The sequence below is a fragment of the Lactuca sativa genome, chromosome 2 (assembly GCF_002870075.4).
Source record: "Lactuca sativa cultivar Salinas chromosome 2, Lsat_Salinas_v11, whole genome shotgun sequence".
Classification (NCBI taxonomy): domain Eukaryota; kingdom Viridiplantae; phylum Streptophyta; class Magnoliopsida; order Asterales; family Asteraceae; genus Lactuca; species Lactuca sativa.
Window position 1 is genome coordinate 175,949,239 of NC_056624.2, and position 11,067 is coordinate 175,960,305.

Here is an 11,067-nt window from a genome sequence, read left to right on the forward strand (position 1 = left end):
ATTTCTGCACTGTCCCACACTTGCAATCAAATTAAATCTCTTGCTAACTTTAGCCTTTAATTTCCTCACACTCATCTTTGGTTTCTGGAGTATCTCAATCATGAAATGATTCCTTATCCATTTATAGCTAACAATGGACCCAAATTTGAAGACTCTTGAGCAATTATGGTTATTGATTAAAGATTTAATCTGTAATGACCTTTCATTGGTCATCCAGGTTGCCCACAACCTAAAGGGACAACCTTTACTCTTCTTATTCTTCTTACCTTTGCAACATTTCACCAGTAACCAGTTATGATCACTTTTTTCATACCATAAATCATACCCATTCTTCACTGCATAATTGGTTACACATAGATTCAATTGCATTGGGTTAGCAAACTTCATACCTATAACTGGCACCATCTTATCCCATTCTTGTTTCTCATCATGGACAGGGAATACAACCTTATCATCCATCCCATCATTAGATTCATCATCATCACTGAGGTTACCAATACCTGAAAGTTAGTTTAAAAAATCGTCACCAACATTTTGTTAAAGGTATGGACTTCTTCATCAACTTCATGTTCATATGCCATAATACCATCCAAGTTATCATCTTCATCATTGTCATCCTCTTCTTCCTTATCATCCTCTTCTTCCTTGTCATCCAAATCATACCTGTTACCATCCGATAACCTCATTATCAGCCCAATCAAGGATTAGTTCTTTTTGGTGGTCAATGTAGACATCCAACTCAGCTTCAGGAGTATAAGTACCTTCAACAAACTCCCAATGTAGACAGTGATGCTGATTATTGGGAGTTTGTTGAAGGTACTTATACTCCTGAAGCTGAGTTGGATGTCTACATTGACCACCAAAAAGAACTAATCCTTGATTGGGCTGATAATGAGGTTATCGGATGGTAACAGGTATGATTTGGATGACAAGGAAGAAGAGGATGATAAGGAAGAAGAGGATGACAATGATGAAGATGATAACTTGGATGGTATTATGGCATATGAACATGAAGTTGATGAAGAAGTCCATACCTTTAACAAAATGTTGGTGACGATTTTTTAAACTAACTTTCAGGTATTGGTAACCTCAGTGATGATGATGAATCTAATGATGGGATGGATGATAAGGTTGTATTCCCTGTCCATGATGAGAAACAAGAATGGGATAAGATGGTGCCAGTTATAGGTATGAAGTTTGCTAACCCAATGCAATTGAATCTATGTGTAACCAATTATGCAGTGAAGAATGGGTATGATTTATGGTATGAAAAAAGTGATCATAACTGGTTACTGGTGAAATGTTGCAAAGGTAAGAAGAATAAGAAGAGTAAAGATTGACCCTTTAGGTTGTGGGCAGCCTGGATGACCAATGAAAGGTCATTCCAGATTAAATCTTTAATTGATAACCATAATTGCTCAAGAGTCTTCAAATTTGGGTTCATTGTTAGCTATAAATGGATAATGAATCATTTCATGATTGAGATACTCCAGAAACCAAAGATGAGTGTGAGGAAATTAAAGGCTAAAGTTAGCAAGAGATTTAATTTGAATGCAAGTGTGGGACAGTGCAAAAATGCTAGGAGGTATGCATTTAAGGAGATAGAGGCTACTTTAAAGGAACACTATGCTAAAACTTGGAGCTATGGAGAGGAGCTAAGAAGGACTAACCCTGGATCAACAATGAAGATGGATGTGGATGTGATGCCTGGTGGAACCACTTACTTCTCAAAGTTCTATGTATGTTTAAAGGGTGTGAAGGATGGATGGATTCAAGATTGTAGGAGGGTAATTGGACTACATGGCTGCTTCTTAAAAGGAATTTGCAGAGGTTAGTTGCTTGCTGTTGTAGGTAGGGATGCAAACAACCATATCTACCCTCTTGCTTGGGCTATGGTTGCAGTGGAGAGTAAAGAAACATGGAAGTGGTTTGTCGACCTTATCCTTGATGACATTGAAATGGGAAATAGGCATGGATTGACATTAATATCAGACCAACACAAAGTAATGATTTTATATACTCTCTTCATTTAATACTCAATTTATATGAAGCTTATGTTTTGTTTATAATGCTTACAGGGATTACTTGAGGCTGTCAAGGAAAGGGTGCTTGCAGCAGAGCATAGACAATGTGCCAGACACATATGTGCTAATTTTTTGAAAAAATTTAAGGGGAAACAATTCAGTAAACTTATTTGGTATGCTGCTGCTTCTACTACCCAGGCTAAATTTAAGCAGCATATGAATGAAATCAAGAAGCTAGAACTACTTGCCTATGATCATCTGATGGAGAGGGATCCTAAAACTTGGAGTAAAGCATTCTTTGAGATTGATAGGGCATGTGATGCATATGAAAATGGTGTATTTGAGAGTTTTAACTCAGTCATTGATGATGCCAGGAAGAGACCTCTAATAACTATGTTAGAGGAAATTAGAATTTATGTTATGGAGAGACTTTGTATACAGAAAAGTAAGGGAAGTTCTTTGGGAGACTTACACATATTTCCTTCCATTAGACTAAAATTGTCTAAGATTAAGGCACTTCAAAGGTTAGTGGTTGTACCATCTGGTTATCAATTGTTTATACTTACATATTTATGTGTATCATTCAATTGTTTATACTTACATTTATATGTGTGTGTGGATAGATTTTGGAGAGTTGTAGCATCTGGTTATCAAGAATTTGAAGTGAGGCTTGGATATGATGCATATTCTGTAGACCTTGGTAAGAAGACATGTGCATCTAAAGCTTGGCAATTAACTGGTTACCCTTGTGTGCATGCATATGCTGCCATTTCAAACCTCAATAGGGATCTAGAGGACTATGTATCTCCATGGTTGACGACAACAATGTCTGGTAATGCATATATGTACACCATTAAGCCACTCAATGGCAGTGATATGTGGTCTGATGTTGATTACATCAAACCATTGCCTCCCAAAAATAGAAGGATGTCAGGAAGACCATCAACAAAAAGGAAAAGGGATCAAATTGAGAGAGAACTAAAGGGCAATAAGCATACAGTCTCAAAAAGGGGTATGGTCATGAGATGCAACATCTGTAGGGAAACAGGGCATAATAAAACCAAATGTCCTTAAAAACCAATTGGGAAATCATGTCACACCCCCAAACCAAGGATGGCGGAAACGTCCGGGGGTAGAGGACTTCATGTACAGTATCACAACAACGTGTACAATAATGCTCAAAGTAAATAAAACCATCATAAATATAATTGAAAAAGTTACACCAAAGTATATGTTTACATGTTTCAAAATCAATTACATTATGATGACAAAAATAAATTGTTGACGGTTTAACGTCCCATCCTCAAAGCGCTGAAGTTTTCCTGTTTCACTGATTTCCTGAGAATACAAGTAGTTTTGAAAGAGTGTCAACAATTAAGTTGGTGAGTTCATAAGAGTTTTGTTTGGAGTATAAACCGTTTTCCTTATAAAATCGATATAGTTGATTTCCAGAAAATCCAATATTTTCTTAGTTAAGTGTGAATAGAATATTCCTATATGATACATTAATGAACCCTAGAATGACCCGTAGACTTCTCCTATGATCGTCCAGCGTATATAAGTTATATAAGATATTAGTTGATAAAACGTTGAATATAATGGGTCTGCCCTAGGTCCACAACCAAACAAGGAACAGGAGATGAGGCGGGCCCACCAATTCTAAGCCAATCACGACTAGATTCTATATAACTCTAGCATATACACTTAGAAATTATAGTTGAAAACTAACAATGCGAAAGTGAATGTGGACTTAAACCCAATAACCGGAACCAATCCTAGTGCAGTGTACGAAATAGTAATAGTGACTGTGAACATAAACTATACATATCATAGTTCATCAGATAGTGATAGTGACTAGTGAACATGAACTATGCATATTATAGTTTACCAAAAGTGGTGGTGATGGGGAATATAACCTATACATATCATAGTTCACCAAATAGTGATAGTGGTAGTGAACATGAACTGTGCATATTATAGCTTATCAAAAGTGGTGGTGATGGTGAATTCCTTTCTTGTAATTAAGTTCATAGTGTAGATGAAACATAAACTATACCTATTATAGTTTATCACTTTGTTTGTAATATATATATGCCATAACTATACCGAATATAACTAGCGTGTTTGTTTGTGGGGGTATAATGGCTTAACTATAATTATTATAGTTTATCATAATTATCCATAGTGGTAATAACCCTTTTGTATGTGTAAACCTTTAATAATGTGTTTGTTATGTAAAATAACCCTAAACTATACCTATTATAGTTTATTAAATATTTGTGTGGGTAGTGAGCATAAGCCTTACTTGTCATAATTTACCAATGTTTATATTTTAATGGATATAGCCTTGTAATATCATTTATATATTTGCCATACTTGTGGAGGTAAAAATCCATTTGTTTTCTGATGTATGTCTATATAAGAATACAAAATTGTCATATATTGCAACAACACATAATCACATAATGATGTATACCTTGCTCAACATGTTACAAGGTGAAATGAAATTTATAGTGTTTTTCTGTTAATAACATTTTCTGTAACTGTTATTGGAAAATTTGTAGAAAAATCATAAAATGTCCAAATCAAGTTCTGTAACTTCTGAGAGTTTGGAAAATGAGTCTAGTTTGTTCATAATTTTTATTATAATTTTTAATGACTTCTTACTTGTGTGAAAAAGTCCATAATCACAGACTGGTCCGGATTGATGTTTGAAATGATAGGCAGTTTTGTAAAAATCACCATAAATTTTAGAAAAATCGTATGGAGATGTGCAAGTAGTCATTTTAAAGCTAAGAAGTGGAACTACATGCACTTAAAACAGTTTTGAAAACTAAAATGTTTAAGTTGTCCAAAACAGTCCGTGAATGGGGTTGAACTTTTCTGATGAAGGCTGTTAGAAAAGTTTAGTTATGTTCTTGGTGTTTTAACTTGTATTCCCCCCTAAAAACTTGAGAAAACATCAAAATGTAGGGGTATGAACTCACCTTGAGTGATTTCAGTAGGTAAGTGTTGAAGAAGAGAAATGTTCAACCCAAGAACACTTGAAGAATCACTTGAAGATTCGAAGATCTAACAAGAATGTGATGATGTTTGTGTAAGCAATCTTTGATTTTGAGTAGGAGGATGTGTAATAATCATAAGAAAGATGATGATACTTACTAATTGTAGGAGAAGAGTCTTGGAGTATGCCTTGAAATTCTCGAATTAGAGAGAAAAAGATGAGAGAGTTTGGAGTGTGATTCTTGGTAAAAATGAGAGAATGATTAAAGTGTGAGGAGAGAGGATGGATGTTCCAGCCCTAAGAACGTGGGAATAGTTGAAAATAGTGAGAAATGACCTATGAAGAGACTAGGGATGGGCTGGTGGTGAATAGTGATATGGAGTGGGTATGGGAGTGGTTGCTTGTGTCATAGAAATAAGTAAAGTCAACACTCTACCTTTGGACTTCACCCACTCTCTTCGGCTCAGAAGGGTTCGGTTCCTAAGAGGGGTTTCGGTTCCTTAAATCCGTTTTTCGCGTAGACTTCCGTTTTTGGGCTGTTTTCGCCAAATTCGAGGGTCGGAATGCCCCGAGTGATTATAGAAAGTTGGGAGAGATTTCAAGAGAGATTTGAGAGAGATTCCACATACTCAGAGAGATTTGGGAGAGATTTGACATACTTGGAGAGATATCACATACAGAGAGATATTTGTGAGAGATTTCATATTCTTAGAGAGATTTGGGAGAGATTTGACATTCTTGGAGAGATTTCTCATACAAAGAGATATGTAGGAGAGATTTCACATTCTTAGAGAGATTTGGGAGAGATTTGACATACTTGGAGAGATTTCACATACAGAGAGATATTTGGGAGAGATTTCACTTTCTTAGAGAGATTTGGGAGAGATTTGACATACTTGGAGAGATTTCACATACAGAGAGATATTTGGGAGAGATTTCATATTCCTAGAGAGATTTAGGAGAGATTTGACATACTTGGAGAGATTTCACATACAGAGAGATATTTGGGAGAGATTTCATATTCTTAGAGAGATTTGGGAGAGATTTGACATTCTTGGAGAGATTTCTGATACAAAGAGATATGTGGGAGAGATTTCACATTCTTAGAGAGATTTGGAAGAGATTTGACATTCTTGGAGAGATTTCTCATACAAAGAGGTATGTGGGAGAGATTTCTGATAAGAAGAGATGGAGTGAAAACGATTGAGAGAGGTTTCATTGGTGACCTTTTTGAGTGTCCGGCTTCGCACTGCAAGGTCCGTAAACCCCGTTAAGCCTTGTTTAAGGATCTTGCATACTCCCGATGAGTATGTAACATTGTTTTATCGGTTTGGCTCGCCACGTACCACAGTTTTAGGTTAAGGAGATCTAGATGTACACACTTTTCGATTTATGATCTCTCATTAGAATAGAGAGTTGTTTAGAAATTACATAACGTAAACTCTAGTACCTACGGGCAAATTGAGTTGACCGGTTTGACTTGTTGACTTTATTTGACTTTGAATTGACCAGAATTTGACGGTTGTCACATCATCCCCCCGTTAGAGGGAATTTCGTCTCGAAATTTGAAATCAGGAAAGGAGTTTGTGAATGACTAAGGTCAGCTCTACATTATTTTGATTCTGACTAAGAGATGAGTTATTATACATGAAAACTTAGCTTATACACATTATGATATAACCAATACTGGGCGGATAGTAAAATGTGTGATTCTACTTCAGTTTCACATCCCAACGAGGAAAAGAAACTAAGTCAGAATTCTCACATTCTATTATCTACCAGGTATTCGTTATATATAACTTGGGAATGTATAAGTGAGGAAATCATAACAAATAACATTCTTAGTAATCCTTCTTAATGAACTAGAGTTCTTAGTCAGGGCTATCATTGAACCTAGATGTATTTCAACCGTTCACCTATAGAGTAGAAGTATGTTCTCGAAGGTTTGACCTACATCCCTATGATGCACTCCCATTACGGAGTCGAAGTAAATTCATAGAATGGTCTCATGACGGCCTTGGAATTTCTTATTGTTTATGCTCTCAGTTTAATCCTTGGCATTACTACTATGCATGCTTTAATCAATGCTAGACTTAATCAAATAAAGAAATTTGGAATTTAGTCGTCGATGTTAGAAACACATACTGATATTTGCGGGCAGTTCTGGGGTGGTCTCTCCTTCGGTGATCGCAAGAACCCTTCCACCACCACTGGCATCTCTTACACTTGGGCAGTTCCTTTTAAAGTGTCCTGTTTCTCCACACATGTAACAGGCTGGGCTTACTCAAAAGCCGGGGAACTGGTTGATGGGTCGTACCGGTGCCCTACAGAAACGGGTAGTGTGCCCTTTCCTATTGCAGTTCATGCAATGCAATTCTCTACAAGCCCAGTGTGATGGAAGCTACACTTGTTACATTTCGGAAGGGTTTCAGTGTATTGTTTCATGGGAGTTGGCGTGGTGAGGGTTGTGGCAGCATGAACAACAAAAATTGGCGTGGTTGTCGTAGTGTCATGGCTGGCACGATGGTCGATGAGTTGTTGTGCCAACTCCTTGGCGTTGTCGAAGGTAGTTGGTCTGGAGGCCAATACACTATCATGAATCTGGGATGATAGCCCCCAAAGGTATCGTTCTACCTTTTTCTCCTCTGGGGTGACCATTGCAGGACAGAGGAGTGCTAGGTCATTGAATCGGGCGGTATAAGCTTCGAGATCCATCCCCGACATTTTAAGGTTCCAGAGTTCCTCTTCCAGTTTTTGCACTTCGCCTCTTGGGCAATATTCTTTCAGCATTAAAGCTTTTAGATCCTCCCAGCTTATAGAGTTAGCCACTGCAGGAGTAAGCGACTTAACTCTGCCGTTCCACCAAGTAAGAGCTTTTCTTGTGAAGGTGAATGCCGCATACTTGACCTTGCTTGCTTCGGGACAAGCACAAATTTCGAAGACTGCTTCGGTCCTTTCAAACCATTGCATCAGCGTGATGACGCCCCCGCTTCCGTCGAAAGGATCGGGTTTGCCATTCGTTAAGTCTTTGTAAGAACACTCCTTAGTACGCCCTGTGCTGTCCCCCTGATTCGAGTTGGTATTCCCGGATCCGAAGCCGCCGGAACCATTTGTACCCATTTGCGACATTGCTGCCGCCACGGCTGCTGTTACGGCAGCTTGAAACATTATGGGATCAAACTGCGGAGGTGGTGGCGGAGGAGGCGGTGCTGTGCTTCCGGAGGGTCTGGACTTTTTCTTTGCCGGCATAGTCCTGTCATAAGTTGGTAGAGATGAACAAACGATAAGTTTCTAATAGTAGTGACAAGTCAGATGTTATCAAGCCAGACTTGTCTGTATTATGTTTTGACTTAAAAGTATTTTGCATGTAATTCATAACAAATCCCCTATGAATGAATTTTAGTGGTAGTGACTCAAATTGTAACAGCCCGAAATCTCAGGTATTGTTAAATTATGTTTTTGGGGTGATTTAAGAGGGGACTCGGCGAGTTGGAGCCTAGACTCGCCGAGTAGGATCACAGGCTTGGTCGCGGGTTCGCGACTGGACTCGACGAGTCTAGATATGGACTCGGCGAGTCTACGCTGTTTAGCGAAAACCCTAACCGTTCAGGTTTGGGTCGTATATAACGCGTTATATGCCGTCATTGTTCGTCTTTTAGTCGATTGAGAAGAACCCTAAGCGGTTGTGGGCATCTAGAGCAAGATTGAAGGCCATTGGTGACTTGAAGAAATTGTGGTGCAAGGAGGAGAAGAGTTTTGGCTAAAGGAACTGCAAGGGATTCGAGTTCTGAAGTTTGGGGACACAGAGAGTGCATTATTCAGGTAACATTTCGGATCATTTCTGTTATATTGATGTGTGCATGGATCTAGGGTTTATGGAACCCATTTGGTGATTAGATGGATTATTACCTTGTTACCCAAACGAATATAACCCTGTATTAGGACCTTTAGAGGTCCAAAAGGTCCCATGCTTGTGTATTTCGGAACCATACTTATCCCAGGATGCAGTTTGAGCGGTTGCATGGCATGGACTCGCCGAGTCGATGAACAGACTCGGCGAGTAGCTTGAAGATTAACTGGGACTCGTCGAGTTGTTCTTCAGACTCGGCGAGTTGAGTCGGGGTGGCCCCGCGATTCTTCCAGGAGTAACTCGTCGGGTCAAGGAGGATACTCGACGAGTAGATAGGGACTCTCAGAGAGTTGGAGGACGTCTAGACTCGCCGAGTCGCCATGGCACTCGCCGAGTCCGGTCAAGTTGACCGTTGACCAGAGTTGACCTAAGTCTGACTTCTTAGGGATAGTCACACTTAGAAGATATAAGTGTTAATGAGAGATATGTGATGTTATAGGGAGGTTGTAGCTCGTCGGATTATGCACGAGTGATTTCAGGATTTGCTAGCTTTCAGCATTTACGAGGTGAGTCTTCTCACTATACTGTACCCGGAAGGGTTTGACTGTATGACCGGAAGGTCAGATATGATATGTGATATGTATGCTATATTTGGTAAGCTGTTTGTTATGTATGTTATGGGCCGGAAGGCGATTATGTTATGGGCCGGAAGGCAATATGTTATGGGCCGGAAGGCAATATGTTGTGTGATGGACCGGAAGGTCGGCGTGGGTAGGACCGGAAGGTTTACCCAGCAGGGACGGAAGTCCCCTGAGACACATGGACCGGAAGGTCAAGGCCTGGAAAGGCGTATGTGCGTAAGTTGTATATTGGGGAACTCACTAAGCATTTATGCTTACAGTTGTTATGTATGTGTTTCAGGTACTAGTGAGGACCGTGGGAAGGCGCCGGCGTGATCGATACACACTGGAGAATGCTTTTATGATCTTGGGATTTTGACTATTTGTATTTGACAGAATACTTAAACTATTTATGCCTTGTTTTGAATGAAATTACTCTATTTATAAAAAGAAAAAATTTGTTTGAAAATTTGCGTTGTTACACAAATGCAACTTGTGATTTGTTTCGCCTGATCCCTTCCTAAAATCACTTGGTATATATTAAGAATTTCTTGGAGTTACCATATGTAAATTGTTTGTAATATAGGGTTCGAGGAAAATAGGTCTACATCTCATTAACGTAAGGAAAATTTTGGGCAATGCTACGGTTCCCTTGAATAGTGTAGTCTCCGGATTCTGAAGGATTCGAATGTCTCCATTTAACAGCCTAGGTTGGTCGTGTTCTTCGCTCCAGGTTTCCAAGCACTCTACCCAAGGAGGCGTCGGGCCTTGAAAAACCGGGCGAGGGTTAGGATTCGGAACAAGGGTCATCGGGGTAGGTTCTCCACTTCAGGGTCGGAGTCAGAACCATCAGCAAGGCCTTCAGCTTGGTGACCATCCACAGGGATTGGGTAATCATTCTCTGGCTCCTCTCCGAGCCATTCAGTATTGTCGTGGTTAAGGTAGTACGGGTCGCCATGGGAATGAAATCCAGCCATGATATCTTCGCGAGAAAAAAGGGAATATAAGAAGTAACTAAGTAGACATACTATTTAGATAATTATAAGATGATCTTTATCAGGTGCTTCAATACATTGTTTAGTGCATACTAGTCACATGTATTTGGGACAGGATAGGCCTTCGAATAAGCGACCCTAACTCTAAATCCCCAATCCAACGAGAACAGGAAGTAAAGCAAAGATTCACAGATTCTAAGTCTATGACGTCCTGGATACATATAATTTTAATGTATCCACTAAGCAATTATTGATCTATTGATAAAAATCTATTTAGTTCTCAGATAAGTAATTATAATAACACCGAATACCCCTATGGTATTTCATTGTGGTAGCGTTGGTAATTTTTTTTTTTTTTTTTTTTTTTTTAGACTTGTTGCAACACCTACGACCACTCCTGGGCATATGTTAATCACTTCTGAGTGAGACATAGTTGATCAGGCTATGTCATTCCCAGACCTGACTATATATCCCCAAGCCTACTCGTATTGTTCAACAATCACCACTTTTGTCCTATCCCACCATGATACTGACCCTAGTGTGTGTGCACGTGCTCCTACTTTTACCGAGAAAT

The 11,067-nt window shown here is 39.1% G+C and overlaps 1 protein-coding gene across 1 annotated transcript; it reads left to right on the plus strand.

The window, feature by feature from the left end:
* Positions 1-891: 891 nt before the first annotated feature.
* LOC111902793 (uncharacterized) lies at positions 892-3,098 on the plus strand. Its single transcript, XM_052768994.1, has 6 exons — positions 892-991; positions 1,078-1,311; positions 1,360-1,830; positions 1,903-2,003; positions 2,079-2,548; positions 2,648-3,098. Exons 1-6 carry the CDS (start codon positions 892-894, stop codon positions 3,096-3,098), a joined length of 1,827 nt encoding a protein of 608 aa, XP_052624954.1.
* The last annotated feature ends 7,969 nt before the right edge of the window (positions 3,099-11,067 follow it).